The sequence below is a fragment of the Phocoena sinus genome, chromosome 21 (assembly GCF_008692025.1).
Source record: "Phocoena sinus isolate mPhoSin1 chromosome 21, mPhoSin1.pri, whole genome shotgun sequence".
In the NCBI taxonomy this organism is placed as follows: domain Eukaryota; kingdom Metazoa; phylum Chordata; class Mammalia; order Artiodactyla; family Phocoenidae; genus Phocoena; species Phocoena sinus.
This window is the reverse complement of record NC_045783.1, coordinates 8,011,574-8,029,978: the sequence shown is the minus strand read 5'-3', so window position 1 is coordinate 8,029,978 and position 18,405 is coordinate 8,011,574. Positions and strand designations below refer to the sequence as shown.

At 45.1% G+C, this 18,405-nt stretch overlaps 2 protein-coding genes across 2 annotated transcripts in view; one reads left to right on the top strand and one right to left on the bottom strand.

Moving 5' to 3' along the window:
• CSMD1 (CUB and Sushi multiple domains 1) overlaps positions 1-208 on the bottom strand; it is a 1,813,702-nt gene extending 1,813,494 nt beyond the window's left edge. Inside the window, exon 1 of the mRNA XM_032618622.1 lies at positions 115-208. Within this exon, the coding sequence (XP_032474513.1) occupies positions 115-199 (85 nt within the window). The 5' untranslated portion in view covers positions 200-208. The remainder of the gene's footprint in view (positions 1-114) is intronic.
• Positions 209-1,296: 1,088 nt separating this feature from the next.
• On the top strand, positions 1,297-5,247 carry LOC116746894 (voltage-dependent anion-selective channel protein 3-like). Its single transcript, XM_032618659.1, is given in 4 exon segments — positions 1,297-1,319; positions 1,876-1,973; positions 4,798-4,837; positions 4,839-5,247. Coding segments are annotated over 4 exon segments (570 nt in total).
• The last annotated feature ends 13,158 nt before the right edge of the window (positions 5,248-18,405 follow it).

Genomic DNA, 18,405 nt, shown 5'->3' with positions numbered 1-18,405 from the left:
CCGGCGGAGGCCGGCCACTCGGTACCCTGCCCTCCTCCAAACGGGCCCCTGGTTCGCAAACGGGGCCTCGGAGGGTTCCCCCATCTCCCCCGGCAACCGGCGAGCCCGCCTTACCCTTGGCTGCGTTGAGGAGCCCCGCGCACAGCGCCAGCAGCGCCAGCGGCGCCAGCAACGACTTGGATTTCCTCCACGCAGTCATGTCTGCAGATATTCCACACGCGCACGACACCGATGGCTCTTCTCGGATGCGCCCGTCTCCTCCGAGGCACGGCAGGGCTACGGACAGAGCCAGAGAATCACCAGAGGGCAAGGCGAGCGGGGGAGAGATCCCGGTCCCCAGACCGGCCGCGCATCCGACGCCTCCCGCAGGTCTGGGCGCCCGGCTGGCTTCGCTCTCATAGCATCGGGTCCCGAACCACTGCAGGCAGGGCTGCGCTGCTCCGAGCGCCGACAAGGGGCTGCCGGGCCGGGGCCGGGGACTAGCGCCCGCCGAGCCGGGCAGGAAGGCACCAAGGCGGCGAGGCTGCGGGAGGCGGCGAGGCGGGGAGAGGAGCGCGCGCAGCCGGGAGAGACCCGGAGCGGAGGCAGCTGGAGAGCCAGCCAGCGAGTGGGAGCTGCGGGAGGGACGGGGGGGCGGGGGGGGGAGGGGGCGCGAGGGGAGGAGAGCCAGTCTAGGGAGGGGAGGCGGAGAGCGCAGAAGACAGGCTGCTAGCTGCACAAGGAGCCGCTGCCGTGGCGGCCGGACTCAACCATCCCTACCCACGGAGAGGGGAAGGAGGCTGGGACGGCGCCATCCCAGACAGAGCCCGGCCTCGGGCCCCGGGCTCCCAGCGCCGCGCCGCGCCGCGCTGCGCTCTCCTCGGCCTCCGGCGCCGCCGTGCGCAGGATGGGGAAGGAGACTTGAGCGCTCGCGCGGGGGACACGCGCGCCACACACCCGCGAGATGCCACGCCACCGGGCGACTCCGAGACCCAGAGGGGGCGGCTGCGAGGGCAGGGGCTGGCCTCCGTCTGCCCATCTCTCTTCGTGCCTGCCCGGAGAGAAGCCCCCTGCGTCGTAACTTGGGAAAGAAACCCAGTGGGAAAGAGAGCCACCAAGGCTCTAACTCCAAGGGAGGAAAATAAACATCGATTTACTTTATTTCGAGATCATTTTTGGCAAGATGACGACTGGCAAGGAGCTACAAAGCTTTTCCGATGTCCTGACTTGGGGTTAATCACGCACAAACCTACGTTCAGAATAAATTCAAAATTAGGTAGGGTGTCTAGAATTGACAGTGGGGTCTGGTGATGAGAGATGGCGCGCTGGCACACCTTCAGGTGCAACCCTATATAAAACAGAATGGGTCGGGTAGGGACTTGAGAAAAGAGCTTCTTTTCTGAATCTGCAAAAAGATAAACGGAGCAGAGAGAGAACCTGGTGGTTGATAGAATGGCCCAGATTTCACCCAACTCCTAGAGGAGGTGTCCGAGCAATCTGGGGCGCATGTGTAAGGTAAGGCATTTTAGGGGAAGGTTCATAGAAAAATAGAAACCAAAGGTGAATGCCGGTCTTCCTACAAAGGGTCATTTGAAGGATTCACCGTTTTGACCAAAAAGGGTTAGATAATTCCATTACAGGATTGGAGAAACCAGAACAGGGAAACCCCACACCTTAGGAAGAGAGGATTATATTGTGTGTCCAGAAGCATTCCAGAACACCAGCAGTCCTAAACGCTGCATCCCTCACATCACTGGGTGATTTTGGTGGAGTGACGGGCCCACCGTTGGCAACGGGTCATGAACTCCACTCCACCTGCATTTTGTCGGTTCGTCTGCAAGATTAAATAGGTTGACCAATTCATAATGTTTTAGACTCCTGCCTTCTTTTTCTTAGGTTCCCCTTGTCCCAGCGGTCACTGGGATACACAGAAACGCAATGGGGAATCCAGGAAATGAAGGGCTACAATCTTGAAATTTTAGCACCGAAGCATGGTAGGCTCGGCCTCCTTACAGCCTACCAGGAAAAACTGGACCCTCCATCAAAACTCTCCTCCCTCATAGACAGATGAGCATCTAAAGAGGAGGGGCAAATTTGCTTCTCAGAAAGTTGCAGCCCCGGATATGACCCGGGTTTTCCACTTGCTGAGTCCTGTTTTGCCCCAGTCATCCCTCGGGGGAGAACAGAAGACAGAATGGCTCAATCACTGGGGAATTCACAGTGGAACCCAAATTCTTTAGGTTGAACTAGGCATGTAGAAATGAGGGTCGCCCCTTCTGGGATCTTAAATCAGAACCCAGATGGTACCTGTAACTCAGCAAGTGAACAAAAACACTTTTTAAGACCCATGAAGTGCTCCAGTCGTTCGTTTCGAGCTGCTCATCAGGAAAACAACTGATCTCTTTGGAGAACTAAAGAGCTGACTTCCTGAGAAACGGTGTCTCGTCTTTGCACTGCTCTTCCTAGTGACTCGTGTCACCAAGAAGGATTTCTGCCATTAAAAAACGTTTCCAAAATCTAACCATCCTGGGCTATAGGACTCATGGATGCCTTGGACTTTTTTAGCAACCTCACCAGCAACACTGAATGTCACCTGTGAAGCCGAACACCCCGACACCTAACTGGGACCGCCTCAGGCTACAGGCTGAGGGTCGCCTTCCTTGGGCTCTGCTTGAAGTCTTTAGTGCCACCTCCTTTCTCTGGGGTGCAGAGCATCTATCCGATTCCCATTCTTTGAGAAATAATGATGCCCACACCAGTAGCTACCCATTTCTGCTGTGATCTACTTGGGGTATTTTCTTTGGCCAGATCACATATCAGAGTTACAATGATTCATGCCAAATTTCTGATGCTAAGTATGAAGAGGCTGGGAGATTGCTGTCAAATAAGATGGGCTGATTTTGTAATATGGTTGTATCTGTGTGTTAATATTATGATATCCCCCCCCACACCCTCTGATCTCAAAGCCGGTTTAATGTGGGAGGCAATCATGGGGCACTGCTGCCACCTAGTGTCAAGCTTTTCTTGTTAGGGTTTTGCAGAGAAATCCATGGTCCCCTTGGGCTTATCTCTCTTATCTCATCTGAGGTTCCCTACTTGGGTTTTGAATGCCCCTCCAGAACACTCTTGCACCCGTCATGTAATCAGCCTGTAGATGAAGCCTATTATTAGGTTCCTAGAGGCTTTTTCCCCTTTTGATTTTTAAGTGACTGTGAAAGCCTTGATTTGTATCACAACTCTAATGCCAGATATTTAGAGCAGTATAAACCAAATAGGATTAGAGGAAGTAAGTTACTGTAGGGAATTCATACCAGGCAGCTCTGTGACCGCTTCTCTGCGTTGGCCTGCGGTGCCTGGAACACTGAACTTGGGCACTGGGTTTTTTTAATTAATTAATTTTTTCCTCCATTTTCCATCCTAGGCATACTGCTGTCCATAGCCTCAGGAGTCTGGCTGAGCAGCATGAGAAATATAATTGGCACCCAGGGATGAGAGTTGAGTAGTGGAATCAAAGGCAAGGAGGGTCTGACATACTGGGAAAGAAAAAGACACCCCCAACCTCAAGTAACAACTACAGTAAGACTTGGAAAGTTGACAACATAAACATGTGAGAACTGCTGTAACCGATGAGGGAGAGTGGTTTTATTGTAAGTGAATGTGTCTGAGGAGGGGACAGACTATATGAACAGGGTACTTGAGATAAAATTAGAAATGAAAAACTTTGCACACATGAGAATGCTAATTAGCTAGAAACGCGGCACACGGATGGAAATATCAGAGAAGGCAGTACATTGCAGTGATTGCTAAACGGGACATCTTTTGACTTATTTAATGTCATGTACCAAAACTGATGGTGACTAGGGCACTGGGGAAATTCTTTTCTTCATGGAGGGGTAAGAATGAGGACCATACAATTCAGGTTTCCCTAGATGGAATGCCTGTCTTCGGAGAGCAAGAGGGATGGGAGGGACGAGGGCAAGGAATAAGAGCAGAGGTCAGGGCTTCCCTGGTGGCGCAGTGGTTGAGAGTCCACCTGCCGGTGCAGGGGACGCGGGTTCGTGCCGCGGTCTGGGAAGATCCCACATGCTGCGGAGTGGCTGGGCCCGTGAGCCATGGCTACCATCAACTTTGTCACTGTTTTGCTCATCAACATTTAAAAACCCTTCCTGCTGCCCCTCCCCACACTGAGGAGCTTACACACCCAGACTCCAGGCTTCTTCCCTACACTGGTCTCCATACTCCTGGTACACCTGTGGTTAATTTATAAAGGAACAGAGCCAGGCATCTAGAGAGCACTCCACCCGGTAACAACAGAATACAGGCATGATGGGGACACTCTCCAAGACAGACCATTTGCATTAAAACAAGAAGATTCTGTGACTCTTTGCAACTATTTATTCATGTAAATTTTGACTCTTAAAACTATTCTCATGGACTGGCTTAAAATAAATAAGCTGGTTGGTCCAGAAAAATCTATATCAACATTACTGCCAAGACTGAAACAATGCCGTTTATAGGAGGCCTTTAATTTCCCACTCTTCTTTCCTGTGTTCAGTACAAACATGGTATCAAGAGTCAGTTTCAACCCTTCAGCCAACTTATTCTCCAAAGAGATTTCTGTCCCAAGAGTATTGTCCGTGTCCCACTTTTGGGTGAAGGTCAGTCCATAGTTACGAATCTTGTATTTGGTCTCTAGGTTGCCTGATGCTTTCCCTGTATCACTGTAAGCCTGACCAGAAGTAGAAAATTCAACTCCACAACGTAACTTGGTTCTCAGATCTATTTTAACCATACCAAATCCATATCCTTTGCTGACAGATTTTTCTGGACCAACCATCTACGGCTGGGCTGTGTTGGCCATGGTTTGCTGGCTATCAGACGAGTTTTGACACAGCCAAATCCAAACTGTCACAGAATCATTTCGCCCTGGGTTACAAGCCTGCAGACTTCCAGCTGCCCACTCACGTGAGCGATAGCACTGAATCTGGAGGGGCGATCTACCAGAAGGTGAACAAGAAGACCAAAACATCAATAAACCTCGCGTGGATGGCTGGCAGGAACACCACCCATTTCGGCATCTCTGCTAAGTACAAGCTGGACTGTAGAACTTCTCTATCTGCTAAAGTGAATAATGCCAGCCTGATTGGACTGGGTTACACTCAGACCTTTCGACCAGGAGTGAAACTGACCCTGTCAGCGCTCATCTACGGAAAGAACTTCAGTGCAGGAGGGCACAAGGTTGGGCTGGGATATGAGCTAGAAGCTTAATGTGGTTTTGAATAAATCATCAGCTTTGTCCCTGGAGGTGAAGAGAAATGAACCCACTATGTTTTGGCCTTAAAATTCTTCTGTGAAATTTCAAAGGTGTGAACTTTTTCTTCTTCCAAAGAATTCTAATCCTCCCCACACTGAAGCCTAGATATTGAGTCCAGCCTAAGGGAGGTGTGCTTGAAGGCATGCCCGGAAGTTGTCATGTTCGTGCCACATTTCAGTTCGGTTCCGCAGTGTTATTTTCAATGTGTTGCTCAGCGAAGGTGTAGTGTCATGTTACAAAGGAGACGACCCGACCCGACCCTCCAGTTGTCCATCACATCCTGCATGTCCCAAAACACTTTTTCATGACCTTGTAACATATTGGTTTCTGTGCAGTAGTGGAATCTTTCGTTTTGAATTAGAGTAAAATAAAAGAAACCCATCACATTTGGAACATTAAATAAATAAATAAAATAAATAAGCTGAACACTTTTCCCTGTTTTTCTAATAAAGTAACACCTTTAACTGTGTGTGCGTGCGCGCGCGCACACACACGGGGAGCGCACACACGTGGGGAGCGCGCACACACGCGGGGAGAGCACACACGCGGGGAGCGCGCACACACGCGGGGAGCGCACACATGTGGGGAGCGCACGCACAGGGAGTACGCCCCCTTCCGTTAATGACTTCTTTGAAGGCAGAGGAGAAGCAGCAGGATGCAGGAAATTAACAAGCGTCAAATAAATCTGAGTCTGGAGGGGAACCGCGCTGGGAAGGAGAAAATTGGCCAGTGTCTCCTTTCACAAATGGGCAGCTAAGTGAAAGGGGTGCAGACTGCTGACATGGAAGGCTTGCTGGGGTGCACAATGCTGACCCCCAAGCCCAGAGCTTGTGATTCAGCCTGTCTGGGATGGGGCCCAAGAATTTACCTTCCCACCAAGTTTCTAGATGATGCATGCATGCCAAGAACATTCTTAGAGAACCGCTGGTACGGGGGTTGACTTTGGGTCAAAAGGACTGGCTTTGAATCCTGTATCTGCCGCTCTCTGAGCAAGGGAACTTTTTTCCTAAAAAACCCTAATTTACGTATAAGTTTGCTCATCTGAAAATATGGAAAATGCTATTTACCCAATAGACTTAGAAAAAGCAACAATATAGGCACAGTGGCTGATGTATAACAAATTCTCAAAAATATGATTTCCTTTTCTATCCCTTCAGTCTCTGAAGGGGGAGAGAAGACATCCAGCTAGAGACAGGCTTCCCCGTCTGTTCGGATCCATATTTTAGGAGTGGCAAACTGGATTTTGGTAGGAAAAAAGAAACACATTCAGTCAACCTCTCCCAGGTTGTCGCAAGGTGAACCCAGCAGGGTTCCATGTGGGGGAAGCCCCAGGTTTTATAGACTATGACTTTTAAGATCCACTCGAAAGGCTGCCTGCCTCACACCTGGCTCTTTCCCAAGGCTTGTACAACACCAGCAAGCCGGGAAAACTTGGTCCGGAACCAGGTGAAGTGACGTTATGAATGTTCATTGACAGTGATTCCCTCTTGCACTAGAGCAAACCTGGGTCAGAGATGCTTTTAATAGCCATCAGCTTCCATCTAATACTGAGGCATTAGATCCATGAAGAGAGACTCAAATGTACCTCCAGGCTAAATATTATAAAAACACAAAGAAATGCTTATCTAGCTTCAGTGACCACAAGAACATGAGATCGATCCATGGCTTTTTCTCAGGACTTCCAGTGGTAACCATTCTCCAATGGAACTAACTTTATGGACAAGCTAAGGTCAAAAGTGTCTCAAGCTTGATGCTTTTGGAGGAGCCACTTCACTTCCGAGACTGCTTTCTTACCTGCAAAACACAGAGTCCGGGCTAATGTGTATTATGCTACTTCTAAAGTTCTCTGGTTCTTTCCTTTCTTATATTCCTCACATTCAGTACTTTCCTGTTCTTCAGTTGACTCTAAGGTGACCTGTGTTTATATGTCTCTGTTTAGGTTCAGTGAGTTGTTCTGGACACAATAAATAAACATCCCTGCCATACACACCCCCCACCACCTCACACACGCAGACACACACCATTTCTACAGCGACTTTTGACATAAATCATTGCATTTGTCCTCATCTCGTTAGAGAGTCCAAGCTCATACTGCTTGCTGCACACAGGCCAATAATCGAGAGAGGAGTTGCTGGGGCCAGGAATGGCGACTTTATCCACAAAGCCGGCAGACGGAGAAGATGGTGGACTCGCGTCCCAAAGAACCATCTTGCCTGAGTTGATTTCAGGTTCCTTTTATACTAAAAGGGGCAGGAGTAAAGTCAGCACTTCCTGGTTCCCGTCAACCTCTGGAGGGGATGTGTTCATTTCTTCTTCCCTGCAGTCATCCACAGGTGGGCCTGGTCAGGATGTTTCCTGGGAGCTAAACAAAGGTATTTTAGCTAAACGCTCATAACCTGGAAAGCAGGGTTCCCAGAGACGGGCCAGTATGGATAACTTAAGCTTACAGGCAACATCCCTTTAGTGATTAACTTGTAATAGAATACAAAAGGTTCTTCCCTATTACAATCTGTAAACTGAAACTATTCTTATTTTTTTATATTTTCTTCATAGAAAGTCAGTGAACTGCACAGTGATCACAAAACCAGAAGTCATCCTTTAGCCCACAGTTGTCTTAGATTCAGATAACAGAGGAGGTGGTGACATCATCCACGTGTGGCAGCCATTCCATCTTACTGGTGCTCCCTTGATCCCACTTGATAATTTCCTTACACTGAGAAAACATACAACTGATTTCCTTGTCTCCGTTGTAAACCACATGGAGAAGAGACATAATTCCACCTGAGATGGGCATTTGGACGCTGGTGGCTTGTCATTCTATCACTGTGATGGTAGACATGGTGTTGGTTTACCATCCCCTCTTGATTCTGCCAGATTTCACGTGTTAAAGAAAGGGTCCTAGGATGAGGGTAAAGGTGCCAGAATACACATGACCTTTGCGTGGTCTTCTTCCTCTTCCCCATCAAAGACGTTGTGAACAGTCTAATTCAGCAGAGGGATCTCAGTCTGGTGTGTAGAGGATCGGGGGCTGGGGAGACAGGAAGGGCTGCGTGGACTTCTCAGGTAGGAGAGACAGACAGCTCAGAAATCTGTGCATCTTGTTTTCTCCAACTACCAATGGATTCTTTCCTCCCTTCCTTGCCTGTTTCTCTCTCAACTAAACTTAATGATGGGCAAATTATGGGATCACCTATATATCATACATCTCAAGTCTCCAGATCTCTTTTCCCCATCAGTATGTCTGAAATATCATGAATAGATTCTTGTCCTTTGGGTCTTGGAGGGCTTTCGATGTTCCAGACACCCTATGAGTTGAAGATACTCCTAGGAGTTTTGAGTTGTGACCATCAACTCCTGTAATGTACTGACAATGTGACCTTTTATTGAGAAAGCACGATCCCTCAGAGAACAGTACATTGGGCAAAGTACAAGAGTAAAGGCAAAGAAACACGCCCTGGAGGGCATCCCAAGGTCAAGGTGGGATCAGACTGCCATAGTTGGTTACCTTGCAAGCCCTGTTTCTCCTATCTGGCCATCTGTCAGTCTGCTCTTGTCACACTCTGTGTGTGGAGAAATTCTTGGTGTGGGGAAAACATGGATTCTCACAAACCCAAGGTAATGTCTTAATTCTCCCATTCCCTAGCTGTGTGGCCTTGTGTATTTACCCAAATGCTCCAATTGCCCAGTACCTAAAAGAGTATCGATTTTTTAACTCATAAGACTGCTGTGAGGTGTAACTGAGACCATATACAGAAAATACTAAATTGGAATTTGGAAAAAAAATGCAATGTTATCACCCTTCCTCTCCATTCTTTTTAGCTTTGCCTTTGAGTTTAAATATAGCTTGATAGTCTCTTCCCTGAAGGGTTGTCCTTTCTTTCTTATTGATTGAAATAAGATCGTCTAAAATATTTCCTGAAACTGTAGATACAAAATCTTTCCTTTGGAAAAGCTTCTTTAAAAAGCAATAGTTATCGTCCTTGGGATGACTGCAAAACAGTCAATTCTTGTGTAACCGCTTTTAAATGTGGAGCAGTGCTGCAGTCAGACCCCAAACAGGAGGAGACCGCTGGCAATATTAACAGAAATAGCAGTAACATAACTTATGTGGAGCTTCTGACACATGCAGGGCACACGGGTATGAGGCAAGTCCCCTTTGCGCCCAGTTAGAAGAGAGAGGCGCCTACTATTTGCCAAGTATGTGATCACACAGACACACAGGTTCTGAAAGATGAATTAGCATGTCCTGGGTCACAGAAGTAACTATGAGAAACAGGATAGAACTCAAGGATAAGGTCCAGGTTTCTTCCATGACAACTTGTTGCCCCCAGGGCTGCTACTGAAGATTCTCTGATATGCCGAGGTCTTGAGTGACCCCGAAGGAGAGATGAAAATCACATATAGGCTTAAAGGATGAAGAGCACTGCAGATGAGGACAAAAATACACGAGTAGGCTTGGAGGGATATATATATATACACACACATACACATAAAGAATTCTCAAACAAATTTATATTTTGTTGGAAGACTTTTTAAAAAATGTTTGAGCATGAACCCTTGTTTGCGCATCCTAATGTAAGTTTGTATTTGCTGACTCTGGGCCATTTGATTATAAGGATCGTCACCCAGATTGTGCTAGGTCAGAGGGAAGGTGTTAAAATGTGAAATGTGATATGGTAAGTGAATGGGAATCAGAGTGGCCTGCCCATGACATCACTGCCACCACCACCTCTGGGACGCTGCAGCAACCCACCTTGGCAGACCCCAGACTTTGTCAATAATGCACTCAGAGAGGGCAGACAGCAGAAGCAGGAAGAGCTACAATCCTGCAGCCTGTGGAACAAAAACCACATTCACAGAAAGACAGACAAGATGAAAAGGCAGAGGACTATGTACCAGATGAAGGAACAAGATAAAACCCCAGGAAAACAACTAAATGAAGTGGAGATAGGCAACCTTTCAGAAAAAGAATTCAGAAAATGACAACGAAGATGATCCAGCACCTCGGAAAAAGAATGGAGGCAAAGATCGAGAAGATGCAAGAAATGTTTAACAAAGACCTAGAAGAATTAAGGAACAAACAAACAGAGATGAACAATACAATAACTGAAATGAAAACTACACTAGAAGGAATCAATAGCAGAATAAGTGAGGCAGAAGAACAGATAAGTGACCTGGAAGACAGAATGGTGGAATTCACTGCTGCAGAACAGAATAAAGGAAAAAGAATGAGAAGAAATGAAGACAGCCTAAGAGGCCTCTGGGACAACATTAATCACAATAACATTTGCATTATAGGGGTCCCAGAAGGAGAAGAGAGAGAGAAAGGACCCGAGAAAATATGTGAAGACATTATAGTTGAAAACTTCCCTAACACGGGAAAGGAAATAGCCACCCAAGTCCAGGAAGCGCAGAGAGTCCCATACAGGATAAACCCAAGGAGAAACACACCGAGACACATAGTAATCAAACTGGCAAAAATTAAAGACAAAGAAGACCTACTGAAAGCAGCAAGAGAAAAATGACAAATAACATACAAGGGAACTCCCATAAGGTTAACAGCTGATTTCTCAGCAGAAACTCTACAAGCCAGATGGGAGTGGCAGGACATATTTAAAGTGATGAAAGGGAAGAAACCACAACCAAGATTACTCTACCCAGCAAGGATCTCATTCAGATTCGATGGAGAAATCAAAGGTTTACAGACAAGCAAAAGCTAAGAGAATTCAGCACCACCAAACCAGCTTTACAACAAATGCTAAAGGAACTTCTCTAGGCAGGAAACACAAGAGAAGGAAAAGACCTACAATAACAAACCCAAAACAATTAAGAAAATGGTAATAGGAACATACATATCGATAATTACCTTAAACGTGAATGGATTAAATGCTCCAACCAAAAGATACAGGCTCGCTGAATGGATACAAAAACAAGACCCATATATGTGCTATCTACAAGAGACCCACTTCAGACCCAGGGACACATACAGACTGAAAGTGAGGGGATGGAAAAAGATATTCCATGCAAATGGAAATCAAAAGAAAGCTGTAGTAGCAATACTCATATCAGATAAAATAGACTTTAAAATAAAGAATGTTACAAGAGACAAGGAAGGACACTACATCATGATCAAGGGATCAATCCAAGAAGATATAACAATTATAAATATATATGCACCCAACATAGGAGCACCTCAATACATAAGGCAACTGCTAACAGCTATAAAAGAGGAAATCGACAGTAACACAATAATAGTGGGGGACTTTAACACCTCATTTAGACCAATGGACAGATCATCCAAAACGAAGATAATAAGGAAACAGAAGCTTTAAATGACACAATAGGCCAGATAGATTTAATTGATGTTTATAGGACATTCCATCCAAAAAGAGCAGATTACACTTTCTTCTCAAGTGCACACAGAACATTCTCCAGGATAGATCACATCATGGGTCACAAATCAAGCCGCAGTAAATTTAAGAAAATTGAAATCATATCAAGCATCCTTTCTGACCACAACACTATGAGATGAGAAATTACAGGGGAAAAAACATAAAAGACACAAACACATGGAGGCTAAATAATACATTACTACATAACCAAGAGATCAAAGAGGAAATCAAAGAGGATCAAAGAGATTAAAGAGGAAATCAAAAAATACCTAGAGACAAATGACAATGAAAACACGATGATCCCAAACCAGTAGGATGTAGCAAAAGCAGTTCTAAGAGGGAAGTTTATAGCTATACAAACCTACCTCAAGAAACAAGAAAAATCTCAATAAAACAAGAAAAATCTCAATAAAACAATGTAACGTTACACCTAAAGGAACTAGAGAAAGAAGAACAAACAAAACCCAAAGTTAGCAGAAGGAAAGAAATCATAAAGATCAGAGCAGAAATAAATGAAATAGAAACAAAGAAAACAATAGCAAAGATCAATAAACCTAAAAGCTGGTTCTTCGAGAAGATAAACAAAATTGATAACCCATTAGCCAGACTCATCAAGAAAAAGAGGGAGAGGACTCAAATCAATAAAATTAGAAATGAAAAAGGAGAAGTTACCACAGACACCGCAGAAATACAAAGCATCCTAAGAGACTTCTACAAGCAGCTCTATGCCAATAAAATGGACAACCTGGAAGAAATGGACAAATTCTTACAAAGGTATAACCTTCCCAGACTGAACCAGGAAGAAATAGAAAATATGAACAGACCAATCACAAGTAATGAAATTGAAACTGTGATTAAAAATCTTCCAACAAAGGTCCAGGACCAGATGGCTTAACAGGTGAATTCTATCAAACATTTAGAGAAAACTTAACAGCCATCCTTCTCAAACTCTTCTAAAAAACTGAGGAGGAAGGAACACTCCAAAACTCATTCTATGAGGCCACCATCACCCTGATACCAAAACAAGACAAAGATACTGCAAAAATAGAAAATTACAGACCAATATCACTGACGAATACAGATGCAAAAATCCTCAACAAAATACTAGCAAGCAGAATCCAACAACACATTAAAAGGATCATACACCAGGATCAAGTTGGATTTATCCCCGGGATGCAAGGATTCTTCAATATACGCAAATCAATCAATGTGATATACCGTATTAACAAATTGAAGGAGAAACACCATATGATCATCTCAATAGATGCAGCAAAAGCTTTTGACAAAATTCAACACTCATTTATGATAAAAACTCTCCAGAAAGTGGGCATAGAGGGAACCCACCTCAACATAATAAAGGCAATATATGACAAACCCACAGCCAACATCATTCCTAATGGTGAAAAACTGAAAGCATTTCCTCTAAGATCAGGAAAAAGACAAGGATGTCCACTTTCACCAGTATTATTCAACATAGTTTTGGAAGTCCTAGCCACAGCCATCGGAGAAGAAAAAGAAATAAAAGGAATACAAATTGGAAAAGAAGAAGTAAAGCTGTCACTGTTTGCAGATGACATGATACTATACATAGAGAATCCTAAAGATGCCACCAGAAAACTACTAGAGCTAATCAATGAATCTGTTAAAGTTGCAGGATACAAAATTAATGCACAGAAATCTCTTGCATTCCTATACACTAATGATGAAAAATCTGAAAGAGAAATTAAGGAAATACTCCCATTTACCCTTGCAACAGAAAGAATAAAATACCTAGGAATAAACCTATCTAGGGAGACAAAAGACCTGTATGCAGAAAACTATAAGACACTGATGAAAGAAATTAAAGATGATACCAACAGATGGAGAGATATACCATGTTCTTGGATTGGAAGAATCAACGTTGTGAAACTGACTATACTACCCAATTTGCTTCGAATTTCAAGAGTCCATCTTAAGTCAGGACAGGTGTGACCATTCGTGTGACTATCTCATACTAGGTATCAGGGCCTAATTCTTATGGGGTAGATTCAGGGAGGAAATATAAATGGACACACAGACAGAGACACCACACACACCTACTCATTTTCTCAGGACTCTGAGTTACAAATGCCCAACTGCTTCTTTGTTAGTGGAGGGAAGAATCCTTTGCAGGCTGCATCTGTTAGGAAGATGCTCTCCTGAGTGTTGTTTTTCAGAAATTCAGGTGGGGAAAGAGGGTAGGTCAGGCTGAGGAAATACTCCAGCAGCTGAGTGGGCACTCGGGCTTCTGTCTGAGCAGAGACTTCGGAGGAAGGAACTGGGCTGAGCCTGCCGTTGGGAAGAGCTGGTGTCAGGGGAGGGGAGAGCGGAAGGAAATGAATGTGGAGAGAGGAGGCCTGGGCCCAAGTCCCTGGTCCCTGCTGGTCAGCTGTGAGGATTCGGGACAGTCATAATACTACTCAGTCTGAATTCTTTTAGCCTGATAATAACTATGCCAGTAACACCTATTTGACCCACCCCACCATGTGACTTTGAGACTGTAATAAATACCATACGGGGAAGCACTGTTTAAATTTAAAAGGTCTGTTTAAAATTCGTTATTATTACTGATTTGGTCCAACTGTATTAATAAAGAGATTTGGAAATTGTTCACATTCCTTTGTCACTGCAAACACTGAGGTGTGAATTAACGTGACTGACGTGACCATGATCGCGACAGCCAAGGAGATTATAGATTTAAACCTGTTTATAAACAGTAAAATGCTATAAACTGTTACTATCTTAAATGAGAAAGAAATCTAATAAGAAGGGATCACTAGACATCAAATAGTATAATCCCCTCCATTCTACAGGTAAGAAAATTACGAGAGAGATACATTCCCAAATTTACTCAATAAACCTCTTTTGAGTCCTATGATGTAGTAAGCATTGTATCCAGCGCCGTATACAATAATGACTACCACGGCACCGTCCCCTGCACCTGAACTCTGCATTTGTGTGCGTGACCCCATGCTGCCCTCACAGTAGCCTTGGTTATAGGTATGACATCTTCCACATAAGGAAATGAGGTTTGGAGGGCAGAATCAACCTGCTCAAAGCCGCAGTCCGTGTCAGTCTGTTGGTGACTAGACTAGGATTTTTCCTAAAGGCAGATTTGAACTTTCGCAGATTTCAAATCGTTACAACAGTTCTGCAAAAATGGCTCATTGAAAGAAAGACGCTGATAAATACCATCATAAAATATCTTCCTTCAGAATATTAAAAATCTTAATCATTTAAGAAAGTCTTCTAGATGAGCAAGTAAACTCCAGATTTTAAATATTATAGAGAAAAGGACATCAACCTGGGTTCACGCACTACGCCTTCAGGTGACCACTCAAAAGGCCCGTGAGTGTTTTTGCACGTATGTGCATTCATTTTTCTGAAGAGACAGTCCATTGACCCCAGAGTATTCAACCCTGATATAAAGATATTCCTCAGTTTAGAAATAAAGCTAGTAATGAAGTATATTTCACCACCCTAAAAAATGCTCAATTCGTGTTGGAAAAATGAAACAACCAGAACTTTCGCAAATAACACAGGCCCTTTTAGCAAGGGAACAGCATCAGGAGACATCAAAGAGAATTGCTGCTTCTCTCTCGGACCCTTAGAGTGTGTTGATTTAACCCCTTTTACCTGCCAGGACAAGAATTTTCTTTATCACATTTCTAGAGCTTGGTGCAGTCTAGCTTTAAATGTCAAAGTGACTGAGTTTCCGTCACTTTTATTAGGAAGCAGTTCTCCCGCCCGGAATATCACACTGTCAAAGCACAAACCAGGTAGTCTGAGGATTGCTTTCCTTGGTTTTTACCAAGGGCATGGAGAAACCCCGGGTAAAATGTCACAGATCACACTTTGGCCTTCTATGGTTGATCTATGTTGGTGTCTGTACCACTGGGGAGAGGTGTGTGGGTGTGTGTGTGTGTGTGTGTGTGTGTGTGTGTGTGTGTGTGTGTTTTGGGGGGGACTCCATGGCTGATACAGAGAAATAGCACCACTGTCTTAGCCTGCTTGGGCTGTGATAACAAAAATACCATAAACTGTCTGGCTTGAAAACGGAAATGTATTTCTCACAGTTCTGGAGGCTAGAAGTCCAATATCAAGGTGTTGGTAGATTTGGGGTCTGGTGAGAGCCCCCTTACTGGTAGAGGGCCATTTGCTGGCTGTGTCCTTCCATAGTGGAGGGGGGAAGGGCCCACCCTCCTGATACAATCACTTCCCAAAGACCATACCTCCTAATCCCCTCACATTGGGGGAATGGGCTTCAATATCTGAATTTGAGGAGGGGGGATGCAAATATTCAGTCTATAGAAACCACCATAAAAACATCACGTCCAAGGAAGAATAAGAGGCCCAACATGGTGGGAAAAAAACAAAAAACCACCATCAACAGCAGCATCTCTGATCTCAAAGCCCACTTACAGTATACTTATAGATATGCCATATTCTTTCGCTCTTTCCATGTAATTCTTTCCCCACTCCTTGCAATGCGTACTAGGCTTTGATGTCCATCTCAAGCTCACTGTCTCTCAGTCATCACTGGGTAATTCCTTTGTGTGTGTTCTCTAATCCCTCCTTGCTGCCTCTACTCCTTCCATTAGACAGAGCCCATCGCTGAACACGGGATGCTGTGTGGGGAAGTATCCCAGCTAGCAGAAACTGAGGACCAGGCTTTGGAGACAAGATGCTGACCTTTCCTGAGCCCTGCGCACCCATGAAGAAGTCCTGACCCTTTTGCGTTTCAGGACAGGGCTCACTGCAGAGAACTGCCTTCCCCATGTGACTTAGATAGAACTCAAGGGGCCCCGTGCTGGCCTATGACAAGACCAGACAGCAAACCTCCAAACTCCCATTTTTGGTCTTATAAACGATTAGCAGAACTGTTGGTCCCCACTGACCAACCTGGACAAAGTGCCTGCTAGCTTGAATCAACAACCTGTAGCCAGGAATCTTTCATTTACCCTTGGACCTGGGCTCACCCCGAGCATCGGCATACGGAGCAGTGTCATCCCCCCAAAAGGCACCTCCCCGGAATTGGTAACCTCAGGGGAAAAACAACCATCTCAACACTCCACAGGCCCTGCTGCCCTCCCTCTCCTGGAATTTCTAGCCTGTTCACTCCTCCCTACGAAAGGGCAGCCCATCTCTACCAGATCTTTGAGACGGTGGAGTCAAGAGTTCTCCCTACTATAAACACCTCTTCAATGAGGTGCCTCTGTACTAAGCCTGGATTTGTTTGTATTTGACAGGACTCACCTGGCGTCGAGTCCTAGCTCATGAGTGCTGTGATATCAGATCCCCTCTGAGAAGGATACTGAACAGTTTCTCTTTGGAGAATGGCTGTTCTTTCCCCAGATTTATTTTATTTTTGGAAATGTGAGCTTCTATCACCTGTTGTCCACGGGATGCTACTGTAATCACTTGGAGTCTGGCTCATTTTTTAGATTCTTTCCTCCCTGTTAATAGAGAGGTGGGGCTGTGCTCTTTCTACGCTTGCAGAAATGTATGTTTGCCTCTTGGCTTGTCTACCTTTTGCCCAAATGTTAAGTATCTTGCTGTATGTTCTCCAACAGGCTGTTCATTCACAAACTCATGAAAGTTTTATTTTTTTCACAGGAATAGAAAAGAGTTTTATTCGAGCCAAACTGAGGATTATAGCTTAGGAAACACAAATGCAAGAAGCACTTGAATTGTGTTCCACTGGACTACAAAATGGGGGAGGCTTATATAGGCAAACACTGAAAAGTCGCGTAAATTGTTAAGAATTAGGATTAGTGCTGGCAAGAAGGGTGCTTGTCAATCAAGGATTGATTGGGGTCCGAAACGGTTGCATGTTTACAAGGGGAGACCTTGAGGCCATATGGTTGTATCTGGAAGCTGCCAGCAGATATTGTTTTGAAAATGGCTGGTGGTGTCCTTGAGTCTGATACAGTTCAGAAAATTCAGATTCTCAGTTGATGCAGGAATGTGTCTGAAACCACACTCACAATGGCCACCAGGCTCTACTCTGAATCACAGTTACTCCGTTTGGATTTAAAGGGTCTTCATCATGCCAGCGGTGGGAGAGTTATGCTGGTCAGGCCCAGTTGTCCCAGCAGAGCTGGCTGCTGGTCTTGCATGGGTTTGGGGCAGTGTGGAGAGCAGGGTCTGGCAGACTTGCAGAGCAGTAAGGAACTGACATCACCTGAGCTATGATGATGATCTAGGTGACACTCTTGTTGGTTGGTTGGCACTCAGAGGTATGTTTATTTGACTAAGTCCATCCCTGACAGGCTGACTTTCAGAAGCAGGAGGCTAACACTGATTGGATGGCTTACAAAAGTATATTCAGGGAGGTAGGTTTTCATTAGTTGATTGAATACGCTTAATGGCTGGCAGAAGAGCCAGTCTTGAGCTTGGAGGAATGTTATTCTCAACATAAAAAGTGACTCCATATGTCCCAGTTTTCTCCTGAAGTGGCTGAATATCTCTTAGCTCTAGACAAGGGAATCTGTGGTACTTTCTGGCCAACTGACAAGTTTACACTCTGAATCCAAGTTAATGATATTTTGTTGGTCTACAGAGGACGGAACACAGGTTGGAGTCACCCTGGTTCCTCAGATCACTAGCTGTGTGGCCTCAGACAAGCCACATGGCTTCTCTGAGAGTCAGTTCCTTCATCTGTAATTGGAAATAATAATAACTATCTGTTGTTGTAAGTAT